Source organism: Setaria italica, chromosome IX (genome assembly GCF_000263155.2).
Source record: "Setaria italica strain Yugu1 chromosome IX, Setaria_italica_v2.0, whole genome shotgun sequence".
NCBI classification, from domain to species: domain Eukaryota; kingdom Viridiplantae; phylum Streptophyta; class Magnoliopsida; order Poales; family Poaceae; genus Setaria; species Setaria italica.
Genome location: NC_028458.1, coordinates 55,204,660 through 55,227,292, shown reverse-complemented (window position 1 = coordinate 55,227,292; position 22,633 = coordinate 55,204,660). Strand labels below are relative to the sequence as shown.

General features: G+C 50.1%; 2 protein-coding genes and 1 long non-coding RNA gene across 6 annotated transcripts in view; 1 reads left to right on the top strand and 2 right to left on the bottom strand.

Moving 5' to 3' along the window:
- Positions 1-3,018: 3,018 nt before the first annotated feature.
- On the bottom strand, positions 3,019-3,880 carry LOC101768541. The gene has a single exon (XM_004985487.4). The coding sequence runs from the start codon at positions 3,796-3,798 to the stop codon at positions 3,253-3,255; it is 546 nt and encodes a 181-aa protein (XP_004985544.1). The 5' UTR covers positions 3,799-3,880; the 3' UTR covers positions 3,019-3,252.
- A 4,629-nt stretch (positions 3,881-8,509) lies between these two features.
- Positions 8,510-10,933, bottom strand: LOC101768133 (homeobox-leucine zipper protein HOX21). 2 transcript variants are annotated; one of them, XM_014805727.2, is made up of 3 exons: positions 10,622-10,933; positions 10,095-10,486; positions 8,510-9,338 (listed from the first exon to the last, which is right to left on the bottom strand). In XM_014805727.2, the coding sequence occupies exons 1-3, from the start codon at positions 10,830-10,832 to the stop codon at positions 8,910-8,912; spliced, it is 1,032 nt and encodes a 343-aa protein (XP_014661213.1). In that variant the 5' UTR covers positions 10,833-10,933; the 3' UTR covers positions 8,510-8,909. The 2 variants fall into 2 exon arrangements, with proteins under 2 accessions (XP_014661213.1, XP_004985543.1); XM_004985486.4 differs by having other exon boundaries at positions 8,510-9,314; positions 10,622-10,931.
- A 10,920-nt stretch (positions 10,934-21,853) lies between these two features.
- LOC101767862 overlaps positions 21,854-22,633 on the top strand; it is a 2,668-nt gene continuing 1,888 nt past the window's right edge. For 2 of the 3 annotated variants that reach the window (XR_001164849.2, XR_002676090.1), the window contains exon 1: positions 21,856-22,289. This is a non-coding gene — a long non-coding RNA (uncharacterized LOC101767862). Of the gene's footprint in view, positions 22,290-22,633 lie in introns of all 3 variants that reach the window. The other variant, XR_002676089.1, reaches the window with a different exon arrangement.

Here is a 22,633-nt window from a genome sequence, read left to right as displayed (position 1 = left end):
ATTCTAAGCTTCCGATTAACATCTTTACGATTTTGATTAAAGGCCTTGATTCTAGTGTTCTACTCAGCTAAAGACTGAACGCTGGACTGTGATTATTCAGAGCTCCTCTCTGGGACTGAAGATGTCATGCCAGAAAGGAGCTTTCTTTAGCTGAAAACTGAAATGGTCGTTACGCTGCCGTCATGATTCCTGAACCCATCTGCATGAAGAGAAGGATTCCAGCGACACGCATGATGCATCCACCCGCGGCCCTTTCCCTTTCCCGAGACCTAACTGCATGTTGGGAAATGAAAAGAGGTCCATGTGTGTCTTGGCATTTTCAGGCGCTCAAGCAAGCCAGCCAGGGGCATGGCAATCAATCACGCCCGTACGTCCCTTTCCCTTGTACGTGATGCGTTGTTGTCGTCGTGACCCTGTGCCTAAAGCGGCAAAGGAGACGACGGATTGACAGGCAGGCAGATGGGGACTGCTTCCTTTTGCCCTCTTGTCCCTTGTGCTTTCGTTATTACGATCTTATCAAGATTACATGTCAGGGTGAATGATGAACCTGAGCAGTGCATGCAGATTTGTGCCTGACGGGGAGAGGATGCTAGACATGCAGCGAAAAACATGTTTATTAGTCGGACGTCCAACTCTGATGCTAAGAAACTGGGAGATTGTCCGCGTTATAAGGATTAGCACATCAATTAAAGACTGCAAAGAGTGTAGCCCTTAGTCCATGGTCCATGGATTGCCAAATTCTTGCATTGGTTTCATGTCGTGCCACGGGGAACAGCAGGAATCAAGTCCAGTCCTGGTCCAAGGTCCAACCACCGGATGAATACTGCCGAAGACTGCAGTGTCCTAATCCGACTGAGCTGCTGTACCCACTACTGCCTAGTACAACGCACTGCAGCCAGCGACGCATGGGGCACATTCAGATTCAGAGTCCCAAATCCTCGTCCACACTGACCGGAGCAAGTCAATGGCCAGGCCTGCCAACAATTTTGCATAATCCTGCACGAGTGAAAGAAAAAAGGGGCATAGAAACTGAAAGGATAAGAATCTTGCTCTGAAGATCTATTTAGAATATGGAGGCTGCAGTAGGACGCTGCTGGTTGGCGGTTGCAAGAGTCTTGTTTGACCTTTCCCGTGGCTCACGCACAAGCTTCACTGCAAGAAAAGCTTAACTACTACTCATTACTAGCCTTTTGTTGCCAGAGAAAAAAAGCTTGCATTTGATTCTTTATTTTTCCCCCTGCTCTAATCTACATGCAAATGTAACATCAGCAAGCAAGGAGTCAGCTAGTGGCAGGTTGCAGATAGCCAAAAGAGGGGCCTGAGTTAGGCGGCGAGCACTATCTCTCCACAGTGAGTAATGTACTAGATTGTTCTAAGCCAAAAAAGAACCATCAGAAACAAAGATTAACCCCAAAGAGTTCAAGATATGGTAAACAACCCACCATCTGTGCTTTTGCTGGAATTAACAAACATAACCGCGGAGCAACGGGGAACATTTCAACCCTCTCGACACCCCGCACTAGTAACAAGCGGTTGACAATTTCTCTGAACCATTATTTCAAAAAAAAAAATCTATGAACCCTGAACGGCCACTGATTCTGATAGGGGGCAGCAGAGGGCAAAGCGAGAGCAGAGTGGGGAGATGCGGAGAAAAGGCAAAGGAATCGGAGGAGGAGGAAAAGAGAAGGCTTAGCGGCGCCCGGGCCATGGTGGGAGGCCGGTCCACTTCTGCCGGCCCAGCACTCCACCTCCACTGCACATCCGGCATCTCTTTGCTTTGCCAACGGAAATGCCTTTGCCAAGAGAAGGATCGCCATTTGCCAGAAAAGGCACTGCGCAGAGGCACGCACGTACACGTACGCGATCTTCTTGTGTTCTGGCTCGTGAAAGCCTGAAAGGGGTATCGTCTTTTTGTAAGACGGAGTAAAAGTTGCGGATCGTTTTAAAATTGCAAATTGTCGCGAGAATCGAATGCCGGTCAGGGATCACCGCCCATGTATGGAGCAACTTGAGATAAGTTTAGCGTTCAATCCTTGGTGTGCATCCACTGTCCTCTGATGATGCTTATCCACAGCAGTGTTTAACACCAAGATTAGGACCACCACGTTCAGAGATAGAGATGAACACCTACAGAACACTCTAAGTCTTGTTCCACTGTCGGGCCCGCCATGGCAGACGGGCAGTGGTCCCCTCACGCGTGCCGCAGGTGAGGGAGGAGCTCATCGTGGTCGTGGTGGAATCCCTGCTGGCATCGACAACAGTATGCCATGGCGACGACGCCCGCGCCAGCGCTCTCCCGGACAATGATGGTGCCCTACTGCCCTGTGCCCTGTCCTCCGCGCGGCGCCAGTCTACAGACTGCTCATGGCCTAGACAAGCGAGCAGTGTGCACGCACATGCCGACTTCGTATGGAGGTTGGAGGAACCAGGCGCAATTCCGTTCCGTGCCTGGCAAATTGATCCAGGAGAGGATCCAGTGCGAAGGCAACCTGCTGGCGAAAACGATCGTCGACGGTGATTGCAACTCCGATCGACATCTGCTGCGTAGGCGTGGCGACCACTGATCGTACGTTCGCCAAGGCGTCTGGCAGCTTGGCACCGAAGTGAAGTGGTATTCCGCGGCGAAGGTCCATCACAATTCGCAAGCCCGCCTGATGCAGATCTGCTGTGAGGAAGCACACGGCTTTGGACCCCGCGTCTTGCACCTGTAACCGGGCCGGTTTGGGGCCATTTCACAAGACCGGTAGGCATAGGCAATCATTCTCGGTGTAAAAATTCTTAGTCCAATCTTCAGCGAGCTCTCTTCTGTCCTCAACTAGACCTCTTGACACAAACTGCTCGGATCTCTCTTTCAGATTGTCGTTGTTAATTGTACACTGTATGGTATAACATCAAGTAACAACGGTTTAACCAAGAACGTAGAGCGTCAGTCAGCAGCCTGATTGTTGGTCTACATCAACACTAGGCACCTGCATCTCGTTTCAGGTTGTTCGTCACATGAACCTATCGTGAAGAATATTATTCACCAAATTCCACTTGTGGTAAACCAAAATGCCTTATATCTCAGTACAGGGGGATCCAGTGGTATGTATGAAATTTGAAGAAATCATCAACCGTTAATTTCTCAACTTTCACAATTACAGATGATGTACTCGTGTAGCAAACAGAGCCGAGCAGTACAGAAGAAGACTCTGAAACCCAACGGCCGGATCATGACCAGCCTCGCTCGTCGCCCTCAGCAAAGCCCCCTCCTCACTGGGTGACGAGGGAGCCCTCGGCGGCGGCCATGGAGCGGCAGTAGTCGGCGACCTCGCGGAACCTGGGCACGCTCCTGAGGTCGACCTTGGTGCCGTCCCTGAGCGTGATGATGATGTCCCCCCACTCGCCGATGAACCGCGGCACGACCACCACGGACGTCACGGAGGAGTAGGGGAAGTCGGTGCGGTCGGCGCCGGAGAGCCCGGACACGACGGTCACGCGGCGGGAGGTGAAGCGGTAGCGCAGGATGAAGGCGCGGGACACGGCCGCCAGCGTCAGCGGCAGCCACAGCAGGGTCAGGCCCAGGAGCAGGTTCGCCGCGAGGTCGCCGTAGTGGGCGCCGCCGTCGAAGAACACCGTCTCCGCTCCCTCGCCGCGCGCCGCCCCCGACGAGTCGGCACGCGCGAGGACGAGTCGGGAAGAAGCGGCGCCAGCTGCTGCGCGCCTGATCTGTGGGAGGGGAATGGTGCGGAAGGAGAAATCCGGAGGTGGCGTCGGGCGGAGAATGGAGGAGACGGCGGTGGACGGCGGCGGCGGCATGGCGTGCCGGTGGATTATCGCTGGACTCTGGTTGGTGGTGGAGCTGGAGGGATTGGAAGCGCGCGCGGGTGGGGCTCTTCGCGATTCTGGTGGTTATCGTGCGCGCGCGGTTCGGGACGCGTGGACGAATTGAATTGGTACACGTAGGCCTCCTGAGACCCACGAGTTCCGTGGGCTTAATTCCTGGGCCTCATACCCGTGCCTTGTCATTTCGGCCCGCTATTGGTCTCCATACTTTGGGCTGCTGACGAACTAACTAGCTGTTTGTGCTGCGAAAACTGATCCAAGGTTCAGCAAAAAAAAAAAAAAAAAAGACGGAAGAAACTTTTCTTATGAACTGGTCGCATTTAACAAAGTTGTTAAGGAGGAGGAACCCAGCAACCCAGCACAAGAAACGCTACTCCAACATTCACGTGCAACTGTCCTCCTGTTTGAATGACCTTTCCAACTAGAGTACTGCAGCTGCAGTACGTTGTTTACTCTCGCCTGTACATGTCTGAATGGAGTACTGACAGAAACTCAGAAGAGCGGACCATTCGGCATACATACCAAGATGCATACGTACCGCCGCCAATGACCTACGTAGATAGGCAACCTCATCAAGCACGCACGCAGATGCTGAGATGCAGTCCTACCCTCCAGCTCTTCTCCATCACAGACGATCATTACCTGACAACAGCACGAACAGTATGAAGACAGTGACCGGCACTGACGACGACGACCAGGATCCGCAGATCTGCTGGACGCAGTCGCATCGCGCCAGAAGGCGTGAAGCCGTGAACGCAGTTGCATTGCATGGCGCCAGGAAAATTCCCGACTTTTTTTTTCTCTTCTGAGATCAGGCGTGCCGTGGAAAGCGGCCTCGTGCCGCGCAGCGCAAGGGCGCAGCCGCGGGCGGCAAGGCAGACAATCTCTCCTCCGTCCTACATGCCATGTGCGGCACACCTGTCTGCCCGTCTGTCCCCGCGCGCCTCGGCCTCCCTCCTTGCCCGTCTCGTGCCCGCCGCCGGGGAAAACTCCGCGAACGGCACGCGCAGGTGCGCAGAAATTCGGATCTCCTGCCCACCGCCGCCGTTGCCGATGCGAGACAGGCACGAATGCTCGGAACGAGTCGTCAGGGAGGATCCGTTGGTACAGGATCCTACCTGTATCACATGACGCCGAGTTCTCGGTGTGTGTGTGGTGTGCGTGCCATGCGGCTACCGGGGTGTCAGTTGGAGAGAGCGAGCAGGCAGTTGGCGACACATGCTGACATGCCTCGATGCCTGCTACTACGAATCTGCTATTCCCTCTCATTCCCTGCGACGCGCGACTAAAAAACTAGGCTCCGCCATGGCGCCCGGGCTGACTTCATGTGCGCACGGCATAACCAACCACCCGCCCTTGCCACACCTGGTTTTCTACGCGATCCGTCGGCAGGGCTCCGTCGCGTCGAGGATGGTGGTAAGTCTCCATGGATCGATCGATGGCATGGATCTGGGCTCGAGCTGGGACATGGGAGAGGACACATGGTGGTCAGTCGGGCACTGTGCTGTCACATGGCGCGGAGGAGGAAGCGGGCCCCCTGGGTGGGCAAGCAATGCGTGGCCCTGCTGATCGAATCGATCGCAAAGGCAGGCACTGTCCACTTGAGCCCATGGATGCAACAGTTGGGACGCACTATACGTACATACACCATCACCAGCTGAGCTGAGCTGACCAGCCTATCGATCGGGAGCATCTCGTACGCATCTGCAGCGGGCGGAGACCCTACCGCGCTGCCGTCCTTTCCTGGCTTTTCCTTCTCCATTCCCACAACGCGCCGGAAGAAAAATTGCCTATACAAGCGAAAGAAATCGGAGGATGTCGTACCTGCACCGAGTAATAAAACCATGCTGTCCTCTTTCAAAAAAAAAAACATGCTGTTCATCAGCGTGCCAGATTCAGAACTGAATAACACGCTAGCAGCTTATTACAAGCCTACGGTCTACGGATATGGAATAATGCTCACACTTCTCTCACGATCCACATCTGGGCCAGATCGATCAGGCTGTTTATGCCGGTACTGCATGTCGTACAGAACTGTTCCGCTTCGGTTAGCTTGGGCACACTGTCCAGTACTCCAGTACAATCGTGGTGCTCATCTGACACCAGATTACCCACCAAAATCCGTATTCCATAGGCCATCGTAATCCACCATGACACGAGACAACAAAAGCCTTTGTCCTCGCGAAAAAAGTAAAATGTTTTGCTTGCTCTTTTCTCCATGGATAGCCCGATTGGCCGTGCCTCGTCGATCTGTAAAGAGAGGCGATGGCGAAAGAGACGATATACTTGCAGGTTGCAGCCGGTGACGTTGTGAAAAAAACTGAAAAGCGGGCGTGGCCCTCTCTGCAGTGTGGGACCCGCTCGGCATAGAGGTACGGGGCCAGGCACGGTCCTTTGGTTTCTTGCGCCTGTAGCGCTGGGCCCCGCCGCTGCTGATCAACCCACAAGGGATTGTTCCACGACTTGTGGACCTGCCCATGACGTGACCTACCCTGACCGTATTTTTCTTTCATTTTGCATTGAAGCGGTGTTTGGCAGCACTCTACTCTAAAAAAAAATAGCTCCACTTCACCGACTTCACAAAATTGCAGCTCCACTCCACCAACTTCAGAAAAATATGGAGTTTTTGTTCGTGTTTGGTTGATTGCAATGCTCCAGCTCCAGAAACATGAGGACTTATTGTGAATAGTCTATTTTATCCTTTTGCGAATGGACCCACATGTCAGTCTCTTCTCTTTTCCCCTCCTCTCTTCCTCTCCCTTCTCTTTCATCCCCTTCTCTTTTTTCAGGCATCGAAGGCGTCGAACGCGATGCAGAGGATGAGCTCCAAATGCTGCTGCGGGCGAGCTGCAGCGCTCCGCTCCCGGTCCTTGAGCGGCCTCGAGTGTTTGCCTCCCCGACGCTTAGGCCTGGCATCGTCACCGCAGAAGCATCTGGAGAGTGACCTGAGGGGCTTGTGGAGGAAGTTGGTGACGACGATGTGGAGGTGACGATGTGGAGGTGGAGGTGGAGGAGGCAATCGGGATTGGGGCAGGGTTAGGGGCGATGGGTCTGGCGCCACAGGTGGCGGGCGGCGCGGCCCGCCACCGCCGCAGGAGGCAGTGGCGGCGGGGCCCGACGCTGCTGGGGTAGGAGCACACTGGTGGCCGGAGTCGATTTTGGGGGTGGTGGCCCGGTGGTCCTTCGGCGCCGTCCATGGCCGACGGCGGCGCGCTCCCTGCAGCAGCTGGTTTCTCCGTGCGGTGAGACGAAGAGGATGTCGGAGTCTCGGGAAAATAGAAACGCATCGGTACGTTGTGTAACGAGTGGCAAAGGTTGGTAAATAACCCTAACTCCACGAGGAAGTCTGAAACTGATATTTTTGGAGCACCCCCTGAGGTACTCCAGGAAAAATATGGATCTGACCCCTAGCTCCACGTTTTTTCTGGAGCTGGAGTTTGTGGAGCTGGACGTGTTTGGCAGGCAATTTTGTGGAGTTGGTGAAGTGGAGCTATTTTTTCTGAAGTGGAGTGCTGCCAAACATCCCCTGGAATGTAACTTTTTTCCTTCAGAAATGTCACTCGAACGAATAGCATTTTTTGGGTTTTTGGTAGTTTTCTATTCGCAATCTTGGTAATTTGCCTTGTTCGTTTAATGAGAATTTTATTGTATCCAATCTTTGCGCTTTTTTTTTAACCTATGTTGCTCTGTTTGTGCCTTGCAATTCCCATCCCACCAATTATTTTTCGCCCGTCGCAGGCAAACAATGTAGCAAAGTCCAATTCAGACAAACTGTAGCTGCCAGCAATGAGCCAATGCATGACGTACGTACGGCGCATGAGATCGATCCTGCATGCTGCATCAGGTAGAAATGAAAAAACATAAGCATTCCTTTTCACTATTTAATCAAGTTTGGTGCCTGCAAGCTGCAATGCTAAGCTCCATCCAGATCAATCATCAATGCTTGTGTTCATTACCTCAAGAGGCCATCCTTCTTCTCTTTTCTTTTTTGCGGGCAACCTGATCAAGAGGCCATCTTAACGAGAGCCACTAGCACACAGTTTGTTACACACATGTGTTTGTCCCTGACTGGACGGACGGATTGCCAATTTGCCATGGGATTGATTGATTGAGCTCTGTCAAAAACAAGTTGCCTTTTTTCAGAAGCGTAAGTGGTTGGTGAGCAACCTCTCGTGGAAAGGGGGAAATGGGGACCAAGGAAACAAAGATAGCTGTCCAAATGTTGCTGTTGCCCATGCTTTTCTGTTCTTTGTTAAGCGGCCTTAATTGCACTGTAGGATGCCATGCATGCATCCATATGGTTCTTAATATGATCACAAATTGTCACAAGAATGTGGTAGATGGAATGATGGATCCATGTTCAGGGTCAGTACGTAATGGGGGGAAGCTAGATTTGACAAGGATAATATCTCACTTGGTACATCCAATTCATCAGACACATGCAGAGAAGAAGTGCAGCACACTACTACACTTTACACTGTGTTTATATAATAGCCTCAGTGACCTTGTTCCTTTTTCCTTTGTAAAACATCTAAACCTTATCCACATATTAAGAAAACCGTTGAATACAATGTCTGTCACTGGATCATTGGTCGCATGTCAAAAAACCAACCACGCATTATTTTTTTACAGGAAAATAAATTGTGTGTTTTTTTTTTGTGTGTGTGTGTGTGAGAGAGAGAGATGTATTGCTCTTCATCCATTCAATTTGCAAAAAGAAAACATCATGCACCTATACAAATTACAACAGTGCTCACAATTCACAAATTTTTATGTGTCAACAAAAGAGGAAAAAAACAAAAAAAACAAAAAAGTGGAAAAGATACTATCAAAATTCAAACCAAAATCTACCTAATTAAATTACACGGCCACACTTATTCCACTTACAACCCGGCCCCTTCTCATCAACCTCATTACCCAAATTGCATCACCTTCTCAATATCTCGTGGCTACCTCGCCGATCGATCAGATCAGATGACACACAGCTTTGAGCCTCTTCCTTCATGTCATCAAGAATCCAAATGAATTCGTCGGATCTTCCTGCGATCACACCATTGCAATGCTCTTGTGATATCCGTGATGGATCAATGGAAGTGCTGGTGGTCGGCCCACGGCCAGAACGGCGGCGGCTCGTCGACGCCGCACAGGAGGTTGCCGAAGCTGGCGGTTTCCGCACCCTGGACGCCGCCGCCGCTGTGCTGCTCCAGCTTGGGCACCGACGTGGTGTGCAGGAGCTGGTCGATGTCGACGCCGGAGGGGCGGCCGGCAGAAGGGTAGAACGGGATCATGCCGCCGCCGCCGCCGCCGCCGCTGCTGGGGTGCTGATGATCCGGCGGCGGAGGGTCCATCGGGCCCTCGGACGGTGGCGTGCGCGAGATGTCGAGGTTGATCTCGGAGCTGTTCTCGCTGCGGTTGCTGCAGGACGCCTCCGTCTCCTTGTTGAGGTTGATCAGCTCCGACCCTGCCTCCCTGCCCTTCAACGCCAGTATCTGCAACGCCACTCGAGCCAAGAACTGATAAGTTGCCAGTCAGTAAACACATTGGATTCAATTGATCTTATCTTTTTGAGAGATCATCGGAAATTTGAGTCCATTGATCCTATCTATCACTGTAAACCTAGGACATTCTTGCTAGTACTGCTAGCTTGATGCGAAATTCTTTGTACTACTACACGGTCCCAATCGAGTATCATCTAATAAAAAATAATCAGTACGTTTGCATTCCCAATCATACGAGTACTGATTGTGCCAAAAGTTCTGCAATGCACAGTGCACACATCATGGCAATTGCAAATCCGATGCCTGACCAGCCATGATGAAGCCATTGACTGGGCCAGCAACAGCATCTTCCTCAAGATACTCGCTCTCAGAGAGAGGAGAGAGAGAGACGAACAGAGACTCGCTGCATATTCTGCTGATGACCTTTCTGAAAGCCACTCTCACTCGCCGCCGCGCCCTGCCGTTGCAGCTGCAGGATTCGACAAAGGCAGGCAGGCGGTACGTACGCGCGCAGGTGAAAAGCCAGCGCCGGCCATGGGCGCCGCTTCCAACAACCTTTCTGCTGCGTGCACTGAAACCCACATGCTGGATCCCAGCTGAGCTGAGCTAGGCGTCACCTACCAATCATTGAGCTGGGAATTGAAGCCACGACGACCAATCAACCCGGATCAATACAGCGTGGCGCGGATCACAGATAGCTCGCGCGCACCTAGATCCGGCGGGCCGGCCGGCGAGGATCAGCAGATGCGGCGAGAAGTAATTAGGAGGTACCTCGGCCTGGAGCTTCTTGTTGTGGGAGAGGAGGGCGTCGTTGTCGGCCTTGACGGCGTCGAGCTGGCGCTTGAGCGCGTCGTAGTCCTTCTCCAGCTGCTTCGTCTTCCACCGCGCGCGGCGGTTCTGGAACCAGATGGCCACCTGCCGCGGCTGCAGGCCCAGCGCGCGCGCCAGCTGCAGCTTCCGCTCCGGCTCCAGCTTGTTCCCGAGCTCGAAGTTCTTCTCCAGCGTCCGCACCTGCTCCACGTTCAGCCGCCGCTTCTTCTCCCCAGCCTGCGACCCGTCGTCCGACAGCTCGTCCTCGTTTACGCCGCCGCCGCCGTTCGTCTCGTCGCCGCCCCCGACGTCCGCGCCGTACATCGGCCGCTTCCCCAGCATTGGCGCCATACCTGCATCCATGTGCGCGCGCGATGGATCAGTTCTCGGTCGGAGGCAGCTGCTAACCAGTGTTCGATCTGCGCGATCGAGGTGGTGGCTGCCATGGAATCAGCTGCTTGCCGCTCGATCGATGAGTGTCTGCGTACCTCGGAAGTCTTGCAGAGAGGGGCATTGGGAGGATGAGAGGAAGGGGTTGTGGTGAGGATGAAGGGGAGGAGGGAGGTGGTGCTCATGGTGGTGGTGGTGGTGTTCTTGGGGGTCATGATCGTGAGGCGTCTGCTGCATTTGGAGGAGGAAGTTTGGAGGGAAGAATGGCGAGGGGGAGGACGCCATGCCATTGCTGGCCATTGGCCTCATCAAAGGAGGAGGGCAAGGAGCATGGGGAGTATTTGAGAGAGAGAGAGAGAGAGAGAGAGAGAGAGAGAGAGAGAGAGAGAGAGAGCGAGGGAGAGGGAGAGGGAGAGGGAGAGGGAGAGCCGAGGAAATGGAAATATAACGGGGTGGTGGTGGTTATAAAAAACAAAACTAAAGAAAATTGGAAATTAAAATAATAATCCAAAAAATATTTTCTTCGAGAAAGTCAAAATAAATTCTAGGTGGTCCTTAAGATTACATATATTTTTGCTGTGAAAAATGATACAAAATTGATATGATTGTACACAGTAAGCTATATCATACTATATAATATGCCTTGGTGCTTATTGTTATGAAAAATATGGCCTAGTGATTTCAAGTTACTTTTATAAGAAAAAGTACCAGTATGGCAGTGCTTATGTGAACTGCATGAGCTGGCACGAGGGAAAATAAAGGACCAACTTCCTAAAGGCTAACCCTCAAAATGAATAGATCCTAGCTTCCACTATTCCTTTATCTTGTTTAAGTAGAATCCATATTCATTGATGCAACTTTTTTCTCATCTTTGTGTAGTTCTTTTCACGTCTTTATATTGATGTGTTGGGAATTAAACTAAAATCCTTACTAGATGATCCTCTACCCATAGTGACAGGGTACGCTAAGAAAGAATGAATAGCAACCTACTCTATCACAATGCGAAGGTACGAGGGACCGTAGAATGAAGAGAGATGGTCGACCTAGGCAAAATACAAAAAAAAAAAATGGCTCATCGTATTGCACAAAATGGCTCTATCTACTAGTAAGACATTGACAAGGATCTAATAATTACACGCTTTTTTTCATCGGAATAAAAGCTACATTCATGATGGCACAATGACAATCTACACATGATTCCAACTTGATGAAGAAATGATGGGTAGCGTATCTCACTCCATCATAGGTTGCAGTGGTGCAATTATGCTTGACATGCATGTAAGAGAACTTTAAATCCTCGTGAAAGAGTACATCACATCTAACTAGTTGAAGCCTTTCCGTAGCTAGATGCTACATGAACATTTATTAGTAATCTGGGGCCCCATTATACCCGTGTGCAATTTTGGTCCGTGCAACCCATTCAGTCCTGTATCCATCTTAAGTTTAGATCCAAGTTGTAGTAAATTGGTGGTACATGTAAAAAAATTGCATGACAAAGCAAAAATCTCTTCTCGTGGGGGTATATTATTCCATCCACTTCGAAACATATGCATATCAGCATACATATTTAAAAACAGAGCTAGTAGTTAGCGCGCTGATTATACAGCATGATGATTATTGACTTCGATTCGATCCGATCCTGGCCGTCAATTCGCCAAGTAGATTCCTGAATCCTAACCGACCTCCACACGATTGGCACACCGCACACAGGTATAGTTGGCACAGAGCTGATCATGAGTGGCGCTCTCCGATCTGGAGGGCTTTGAACGTTTCGTGTGTGTAGGTGACGGATGGGTGATAGATGCATGCGTGGACTCTCTCGCCACTCCCGCATATGGATGATGCTGTCTAGATTGTGGCTTGCGTTAGCTCTGCCCCCGCTAGAAAAAAAAAAAGTTTGGGCAGCGAGGGATGGATGGCACAGCGCGGAGAGTGACATCTGCACCAGCCATACACCGCGTCGCACGCATGTGGCCTCGGATCGGATCAGAGACCCAGCAGCCGGTCGGTGTGCGTCAATGCCTGCCGCGCGCCGGGGTTCCTTTCCAGCCGTTGATCCGTGACACGAAGATCCAGGGAGTTCAGGTAACACACACGCTAATTACATGCAGCAACACTACTGCACACTAAACTTAGTGCATGCAAATTTCAGATCACAAAATGGCTGTTCAGTAAACGCCGGCATGTGAGAGCGAAGGAGCATCAGGGGAGGGGGCCGCGGCCGGGGAGATGTGGATGCATATGCGTATGCATCTTCGCAGCAGGGAGGGGGATCGATCGGATGACAATGCAAGGGTGGTGGGTGGCCCCGCGCGCGGCACAGCGAGACGTGCAGTGTTCATGGCTCATGGGCGCGGGCCCACCCGTCGTTCCGGGTGCTCCCTCCCTGCTAGTGCGAACCTGGTGGCCCTGGCGCTGGTTGGCGTGGCGTTTGCGCGAGGCCAGCGGCACATGGCCGGCCTTGCATTGTTAGTTAGGAGAGGAGAGGGAGATCCCACAGCTGCGCATCGCATGCATCTGCCCCCGCTTCCCCTTGGACCCTTCTCCCTCTCTCCTCCCCCAAACTCTTCTTAATACACTACCGGGTGAAGCCTCGTTAGTATCAGTTAGGAACCATTTTAGTATCGATTGCGCAATCGGTATTGCTAATTCGGTATCAAAGAGGAGCCTTTAGTAATGGTTGAAATAACCGGTACTAAGGGGTATTAAAAAATTAAAAAAATACCACCATGCCCGAGTCGCACCCCGCCGGCCTAAGCCCGAGCCCGACCCGCACCCCCCGGACCCCTCTCGCCCGAGCCCGAGCCCTGCCCTTGCCCCCCTGCCACCACTTGCCTCCCGCCACCGCCTCACCAAACCCCGCCGCTGGCAGTGAGGGGTGAGCGGAGGGGGGAGGGGAGGGGAGGCAGAGGGAGGTGCCGGTGGCAGGAAGAGGAAGGGGATGAGGGACAGTGCTAAGAGAGAGAGGAGAGAGAGAGGAAGATAGGGGGAGGCAAAGATGAGACGGCTGGGAGTAGGTAGCGGGTCGGGGGGATGGATAAGGTGGATGGGAGCTCTTTAGTACTGGGTGGAGCTGTCTCCCATTAGTACCGGGTGGAGCCTTCACCCGATACTAATGTGCCTGAGGGTCTTTAGTACCGGGTGGAGGCTCTACCCAGTATTAATGAGTGATCTTTAGTACCGGTACTAAAGGGGTCACGGGGTCTCCTGGGTAACTATCTGTTAGAAAGGTCATTCCCGGTAGTGATATAAGTATAAAAAAACCTCTTTGTAATATCTCACAACTTAGCAACGTACACGTACAATTCATCGATCACTCGATGGATGTAGATGGAACCTCACAATGGCATGGACAATATGTATTGGATCGACTATATACTTGGACCTGTGACTGTGAGCCTTTATGCTATGGCACCGTCAGAAGAATTGCGTGGCACAAGGGGAAAATTCGGTTGCAAGTAGTGTGTACCATACATCCCTGCTAAAGAAACATAGTGTATTTAGACTCCAACACGTACATTGTTCACATACTAAACCGAATTTTTATGGGTGTTACTTATGGTAGGGATTGTATGTTTATATCTTTATTATACATACGTCACACATGTACATTAGCTAGTTTTGGTGTGTGCAGGTAGCGAGCCCCTTAATTTGTTTTGTGTTGTTGCATGGTAGTGGGTGCGTACAGAGCCGCACCAAGCCGTTTGGAACCTTCTCGCGCCCCCGACCCTCACGTGCCACCCACATCCTCCCTTGCATGCACATGCTCGCCTCCGTATTTTTCTATGCCATCCAATCCACTTGCGCGCCGACGGCGATTCCTTCTTTCTCATCAATTCCATCTCCACCATGGCGTATTGGCGTTGGCGTGGCAGGCGGCGCGCGGTCGTTAACTGCAGCTAGCTACTGCCTCTAGCTAGCTGCGAATGGTAGGTGACAAATGGTGGAACGGAATGGAATGTCCCGGCAGGGTTACTAAGGGGGTGTTTGGGAAACACCTGTTAAAGTTTAACACCTGTCACATCGGATGTTTGGATGCTAATTAGGAGTACTAAACATAAGCTAATTACAAAACTAATTGCACAGATGGAGTATAATTCGCGAGACGAATCTATTAAGCCTAATTAGTCCATGATTTGACAATGTGGTGCTACAGTAACCATTTGCTAATGATGGATTAATTAGGCTTAATAGATTCGTCTCGCGAATTAGCACAAGGTTCTGCAATTAGTTTTATAATTAACTCATGTTTAGTCCTCCTAATTAGCATCCAAACATCCGATGTGACACTGTTAAAGTTTAGCACCTCGTATCCAAACAGCCCCTAAACAAACACCCTATCCTATCCACGTCGCGTTACCGTCCACCATCGGAGGAGCTCGTCACCGCGCCACATTGACCTAGCAGAAGCTTGCGGTAGAGTTCGTTTCAGGCTCGCAGTTGACGTCAATTTTCTTGGTTTTGTCAACACGCACGATGCCAGAAACCAACGAAGAAGACACCTTCTTTAGCAACGTGGAATTGAACCGCGTCTCCTGTATGCTATTGATGACGCGTCGTAACAACCCGCGTCACCTGTATATCGGCTCAACTTGACGAAGAACAAGACGCGTCACCGATGTAGGTTTATTGGAGACGCGGATCAGCAAAACACGTCTCCAGTAATAGAGGGCAGTCACAGGAGACGCAGCCCAAAAAATATGTCACCTGTCACATGTATCCCGGATCCAAAATTTTTATATAATCTAGTTGAACCTTCTCTCGCGTCCGAGTACATGCCCGCACCCGACCCCTTCTCTCTCCATCTTAGATCCCGTCCTCTTCGAGTCTCCCATCTCTCCCTCTCTCCCGATCCAAGGCCCTGTTTGTTTTAGCTTTTCTGAGTAGCAATTCTCTGAAAATCTAGCTGCCCTGAAAAACTGCTATCCACAAAATCTGCTAGCAAGAGAAGTAGAGTGTTTGGCTACCTGATTCTCTGTTAGAACATTATATGTGCTGAGTGTGTAATGACCTGTATGCCTCTGAGGGTGATAATACCTAGTTTAGTTGCTAAAAAAGCAGAGAATGCAATAACTACATTAATGTTTACCATTACAAGGTCATTAATTTTTAATTAAGGCATCACTTGTCATTACTAGAGCCTATTACAGTCCCTCCTTATATGTCCAAAATAACAAAAGCAACTATATAAGCAATCATGCTACCAAAGCTTCAGCAATGGAATCCCGCAAAGCACCCATGTCACTATCATCTGCTGAAGCATTCCCATCATTCATAATACCTGTGCCATCCTGATCATCATTATCACCAACATAGTTTTCAAAATCAGCATCATGTATGGCACTATTCCTTATGAAATTGTGAAGAGCCATAACTGTAGATATGATTCTAGCTTGCTTGTTGATGGGATAGGCAGGCAAGTTCAAAAGAATGCACCACTTCATTGTGGCAGAACCGCCCAAATTAACTCAGCTAAAGCACACTCAAGTCACCTAACATGCGATCGTGCACCTTAATCAAGCCAATTTGGTCGTCTGTCGGATTCTTTCCGATGAAACCACGCTACAGGATCGCAAAAGCGGACTCACCCAAGAGTGAGCGGTTGCAAAGATTACAACAGTCCATTCTTTTAACAAGTGCATAAGTTTATTACAACAAAAGAGTTCGAAATTCAACACAAGTTTGCAAAGTGTTCAGCAGCGGAAATAACAACGGTAACTAAACGTCGACGCTTGACACCGTGATGAAGCCGGTCACGACATCAGTAACCTCCATCCTCGTCGTCCGAGGAGGGAGCCCACTCAACCGTCCATCCCGAAGGAAGCTGGGAGGGCCAAGCGGTACCTTCTTCCAAAACAAAACCTGAAAAGACAAGCCACAATAAGGCTGAGCGACTATGCTCAACAAGACTTACCCGTCGGTGGTACTAATCCACCAACACCTAGACATGCAGGCTATTTGGCCAGAGGGGTTGTTTTGCCAAAAGCGACTAGTGGTGGATCCTTACTTTCAACATTTTAGCCATGAGTTCTAGTTCATTAACCATTCTACATTTGCAACTCATACCCAACAAGCATGGTTATACAAACAATTAATAGAAAACATCAGCATTAACATCATCAACATGTCCTCTTCTTACTCAGTGTAGCATAGTGATCAAGTAGTCTCAAGCTGTGAGAGGCCGACGAATCGATCCGAATTTTAACCATGCATGGTGGAAATAATCCCACGACATCCGCTCACCACAAAAGATAGCTTCACTTGTCCACTGTCCCCATCAATTCCCAGGCGCGTGTCAGGTCCAAACTGCCTTTGGCATGCAATGCTCCACAGTCCCGGTCTCTACCGTAATGTGACCGCACTTGCACCCACATAATGCACCATGGGAACTACGTTCCAAGGACAGCAGGGGTATAAGCCACTTGCCGGTTCAATCAGGTACTAGGCTTCCCTATCCCATACTAGGTATGAGATTAGATTAGTACTGTTCAAATACTTGATCACGAACACTAGCACATTTCGACCTTAGTCAAAAATTCATTTAGATAGACGGAGCAATCCACCGACCACCAAAATAATTCACAAGGCCCTGCCCCATCCATCATCCTTATAGTTGTAGCATAAGCAAAGGAATCAACTCCTATAACTCGCGAGTGACAGGAAATCACTCGACTTTTACCGAGTCCTATTTAAGCAAAGCAGCTACTCGAGATTCAGTCATACTAGTATTCAGAATAGAGGAACCTAGGATCATGCAACTAGAGTTTCCAAACAACTCCTGTAAACGTAAATGCACAAATATTAACAACAGAAGGCATGCACAAGTTTAGAAAAACTGGGTTATGCTCTAGGGCTTGCCTTCACAAGCTAAGTTAGCTTGAGGGCTTTCAACGGGTTCAGCAACGGGCTCTGCTCTGGCTTGGAGTAGCTCTGCAGTAGGGTCCTCGTCAAGCACTTGATGCAGCTCGTAGGTGCCGTCGGCAACGCTCAGTTCTACACGAGATGCAATGCAAGGATAAGATACTTAGATGGTGATTTCAAGAGTATTTGGAAGGATTTAAATTCAAAACTGTAGCAAAACTATAGGAAAAGGTGCGAAACCTACTTTATTGGATTCTACTTAGAACGAGGATTCCAACCAAAGTGATTTCACATTTTTCTGATTTTTCCTCGATTTAAGATGTAATTTCCAAGTTTCTGTCGATTTAAACCAAGTTAAAAGAGTCGGATCGGGGAAAACTTACGATCTGACCCTTATACTTAAGGAATAACTGTACCGGGATCCTCAGATCTAACACAGAGAAGTCCACGGAATTTAACACAGATACCCTCGATCAAAAGAAAAGACACAACCGAGCCCTCGGGCGAGGCGGATAAGGTCCTGTCGCTTTCGCGGATGATTCAGGGTCGGGAAAAGCTGGAAAGGGGTCAGCATCTCACCACGGTCCTACTGATGAGGTCTCGAGGTCGGGAAGAAACAAGACGAGGCGGAACGAGGAACAACGGCGGCTCGGGTCGGCATCGCGAAAACTGGCAGCGGCGATCCGGCGAGACAGGGGCCTCAGAGGCTCCTTGAGCAGGTCGGCGAGCTCTAGGCGACCAAGGCGAAGCTGACAGTGAAGGAGTCGTGGCGCGGGGCTGGCCGGAGTGGCAGCTCCAAGTGCAGCGGTAAGTGTGGTGGAGAAAAATAGAGCAGGTAGTGCGGCGATGGCGGTAGTGGCAAAGAGAAGTCCAGTAAAAGGCTTCGGTACCTTTTTATAGATGCGCGGAAGTGTTCGGAGGAAGGAAACGAGCTCGAGCAGGCGAGAGGATAAGATCGAGGGAGAGAGAAGTGCTCTGTCGCGGCGGCGATTGGTCGGCGCCTCCATTGGTGAGCTCGGACGCAATCTTGCCCTGGTTGGGTAGCAAGGATTTGGGGCTGGGGCAAGCGGATTTGGTGGACACGCGGATCTGCTAGGTCTGCGCGCGCGTGTGGTCGCGTCACGCTGGTAACCGGGCGAAGGCATGCACCGGTGAGCTTCGGCGGTGTGGTGTTCGCGGAGAGGGGAGAGGTGGAGCGGGATTGGATGCTGGGGATTCGGAACAGAGAGGAGAGATGGTTTGCTGGCGCGATTGGGCAGTGCTAGCGCTGTCCCGTCGCGTCACGGCTGCGGGTTGGTTGCCGGCAAGCTGCCGGTGGTGGCGTGCTACGCGATGATGTCGCACAGGGTGCTCTGGTTCGGGGCGCGAAGAGACAGAGCAGTTACTTTCTTTACAACTCTTCTCCCAAAAATTTGAACCGCGTGCCAATTGAACCCTTTAACAAGATTCTGTCCTTGAACCCGTGCACAACTTTGCCAAAAGAAGTTAGATCAAGATCGCAACGGATTGGAGTAAAAAGGCTCCACGGTTGAACTTTTCTCACAGATTTAGAGCTCTAGCTGGCTAGGAAAAACAAAAGTTGAGAACCAAGGCTGCTGGTATGTAACCAGTTGGACAACTTTCTTGTTGGTGAAACTTAAAGTTGTTGTGCAAAAACGTGGTTTAGGATGTAAACAACAATTTAACTCCTTAAGGTCATTGTGGTCTTTTCGCTGTGAAAGCTGCTAATTCATCAGCTCAATAAGACTCTAAAGATCTTGCTGATCTTAACGATGTCATTAGAGAGCTCAATCGTTACATTCATCTTTAGAATACCAAAACAACGCTCAATCATATTTCAAAGGGACGAATGGGCATGGTTGAACACCTCTTTGGAGCCCACCAGCTGTCGATCATGTTCTATTCGGATACATGGTACCTTTGACCCTTGTAAGGGGCTAGATACCCCTTTCTGTTAGGATATTCCGAATCAACGAGATAATACTTCCCTTTCGGGGACGTGGAAATTGTTGGTTATATATTCCAAAGTATCTAGCAATACACGAGTGTCATGAAACTGAACCAGGCCAACCAGTGACAACAAATATGAATCTCATATTGAAGTCGCATACCGCCATGACATTTTGTGAAGCATAACCATGTCCAAACTAACAATTGCTAGTAAATATCCAAACTTATTTCTAACTTGCCTAAAAGATTGTGGTGCACCACATGCTCATAAAAACATTCCTAATGCTTCCATGGTTCAAATTCCTCTCCTTGATTGCAAGCCATACTCATTGACCAAAGTATTATGCAGTTGGTGAAACACTGTCCTTCTCATTCTAAACATGTCATAGCAATCATTACTATTCTCAAGATTTTTCTATACCCATTGAAATTCAGTCATGAGGGGCACTCTCTTAGGTTCCTTCACCATACCTGAGCCTCCATGGTAGTTCATACATTCCAGAGCAACATATGCAATCATAAAATCATCTTCATTATCATCACCAGTGTAAACATTTTTGAGTTGATACAACCATTATCACTTGAGTCTTCACTTTCACTACAAGAGCTCATCTGCATGCACCATCACAATTCATATAAGTGACAGTAGATGAATAAAGTGATCTCAGTATATAATTAAATCACAATGATCTTAGTACATAATCAAAGAGGTCCAATTATTACACAAATAAGGTATTGAACATAATAAGTTCAAAAAGCCAGTGGTAGACATGAAGGAAATAACAGTAGTCTATACATAACACATACTGACGCTTTCTCACCTCCCATGCTCTCCTCAGCCAGTTCAATCCACCATTTTGATGTCTTTAAAGTCATAAAGACATCACGATTCTCCTTTTTTACGAAGAATTTGTGTGGCATAAAAGTATTCATCACTATCCTCTTCAGCCCCATCCTGAACGACCAAGTCCATCAATTGAATGATCTCATCTCTAACAGGGTCTACAGTAGGAGAAGTTGCAGAACTATTTTGTGCCTTCAACTCATATGCTTCAACCAATCGTCTCATATATTGATCTCTCAAAATCTTCTTATTCTTTCCCTTGGGAGAATCATGAGTAGACCTTTTCCCTGTATACGCTGCTGGACATTGGGTGATGACTTGAGTGCACCATCCTCTTCCTCAGCCCGACCATCAACATCATTTGCCCTTGCAATGTCACCCTCACCTTCACATGTAGGGTCATCTTTAGTGGCCCCTGGTACAAATGAGCTCTCATTTGTACAGATAATTGAATCAAACATGATGCGAAGATCATCTTCATGCCAAGTGGTGCATCTTTAAACATGATACAACCTGGCATAGCCTAAACATGTGATTGAAAAATATGTTAGAACAAAAAATAATTTGACAACTGTTATGCATTAGAACTATACATTGTGGTGCAGCCCAAAAAATAACTCACCGCATTTTGTTGATCCCACAAATTTTTATCAGCAACTATACATCCAGTATTAGGATCCCTGCCCAAACCACTGGCCCTAAGATTCAAAGTCTTCCACTGTGTATACATCCTTTTCAATGCATCCCATCTATTCTTCACTTGAATATGGGTGTACTGCCTCTTGGTTATTTCAGTAAACTTCCTAATCAGATTTGCATATCCTACGCTATTCAGACAATACTGCGGCTTATTTTTGGCATTGACTTCTTTCACACAAATCTGATTGAAAATCTTAGCAGCAAATGGATCCCACTTTGCAACACACTTTTGGTGTTTTTCCATCTAAGCATATATTATAGGTCAATGCATCAATTTGAGTGTAAAAAACATTTGACAGAACCCTCTAACTATAAGGTCAATGTATAGATTTTGTAGAAATCATGCAGAAATTAGTAGATCGATAGCACAACAGTCACATATGAATCATTTGCAACCTATTTTTGTAACAATAGATCCATCTTTTAGACAAATCAGAGAAGAGAAATTTGCTTACCTTGCTACAGGGAGGCGTTCAGCGTGGCGCTGCAGGGAGGCGTCCGGGGTCTTGCTCGCTGCAGATCTTGGGCTGCTGGTGCCAGCCTTGCCGCTCGTTGCATCTGGAGGGGGCTCGCTAGGCAGAAGGGCGCGACTGGCGGGGGACGTAGGCGGCGTCAAGCGGCGGAGGTAGAGGTCGCGCCGGCCAGGGGCCTAGGCGACGTCAGGAGGCGGAGGTCGTGTGGGCCAGAGGCCCGGGTGGCGTCAAGCGGCGTGCCGGCGCATGGGCCTCAAGCGGCGAGGAGCGGGCTGATTTTTCGCCGCAAGGGGTGATAACGACGGCGGTGATTGGAAGAAGCTGCTCATCCCTACCTTCAGGGACGGCAGAATGGATGGAAGGGGTGCGAGCTGAACCCTATCCGGTTTATATACGACGGTAATTTTCATGTAATTTTGTAATTTTCATGTAATTTTGTGTGAATCTCAATGACCCTTCGAATCGGCGGGATTTTCCCTAGCAATAAGGTGGACGATTCTGCGCTACGTTTCGCTGGATGGTTAGGGAATCAGTTCCCGTGGAAGTGCATCAGAATCAGAGCGTTTATTCGCCTAGAATCCTATCCAAACACGGCCCAAATCTCTCCTCCACCTCCCCGTCGCCACCCGCCTCCTCGCGCTTCCCCACCATGGCTCCCAGGCCGCCGGCGCCGGGGGAGGGGAGACCGAGATGCAACCCGACCGCGGCTCGCTTCCGCCTCCCCTACCGCGGCTGCTGCGGCGATCCAACCCGACCCCACCTCCACTCCGCCGCCGCCGCCCTCGCCGTACGGAGCAAGGGTCCCGGCGGCCGCGAGCACCCAGCGCCGCCGCCTCCGTCCACGCGTCCGCACGCTACCACCGTCGCGCCCTCGACTCCTCCGCCCGTCCCCGGCGGCGATCCGGCCGGCCCCGGAACCCTAGGGTTCCGCCGCAGCAGGTAGCTGACCCTCCCTCTCGTGGAGTCGTGGGGCCTCCGCCCCCTCCACCCCCCCCCCCCCAAAAACTTCCGATACGGGTCAGAACTTCCGACATAGTCAAACTATAATGGTGAGGAACCTCTCCTGGGGAAGTTGTAAACAACTTTCGGTGCATATGATCCGAAAATCCGAGCTGACTATCGGAACTTCCGCCTCGGCTGGAATTAATCCACTGACCATGCCCGGTCGGAAGGTTTGCGGGTGCCGGGAACTGCCGACCCCTTGTCGGAACTTTCGACCCTCACAGAAACATAGGGAGAATAGACCTCTAACGTGCGTGAGGTGGTGTCGTCTCAGGGTGATT

What these genes read in the sequence shown, in the direction of transcription:
- LOC101768541 (XM_004985487.4), bottom strand. Translation starts at nt 3,798, where the DNA reads ATGCCGCCGCCGCCGTCCACCGCCGTCTCCTCCATTCTCCGCCCGACG.
- LOC101768133 (XM_014805727.2), bottom strand. Translation starts at nt 10,832, where the DNA reads ATGAGGCCAATGGCCAGCAATGGCATGGCGTCCTCCCCCTCGCCATTC. An exon ending in CTCTCTGCAAGACTTCCGAG is followed by an intron (nt 10,487 to 10,621) that starts GTACGCAGACAC and finishes ACATGGATGCAG; the next exon opens with GTATGGCGCCAATGCTGGGG. An exon ending in ACAAGAAGCTCCAGGCCGAG is followed by an intron (nt 9,339 to 10,094) that starts GTACCTCCTAAT and finishes GCAACTTATCAG; the next exon opens with TTCTTGGCTCGAGTGGCGTT.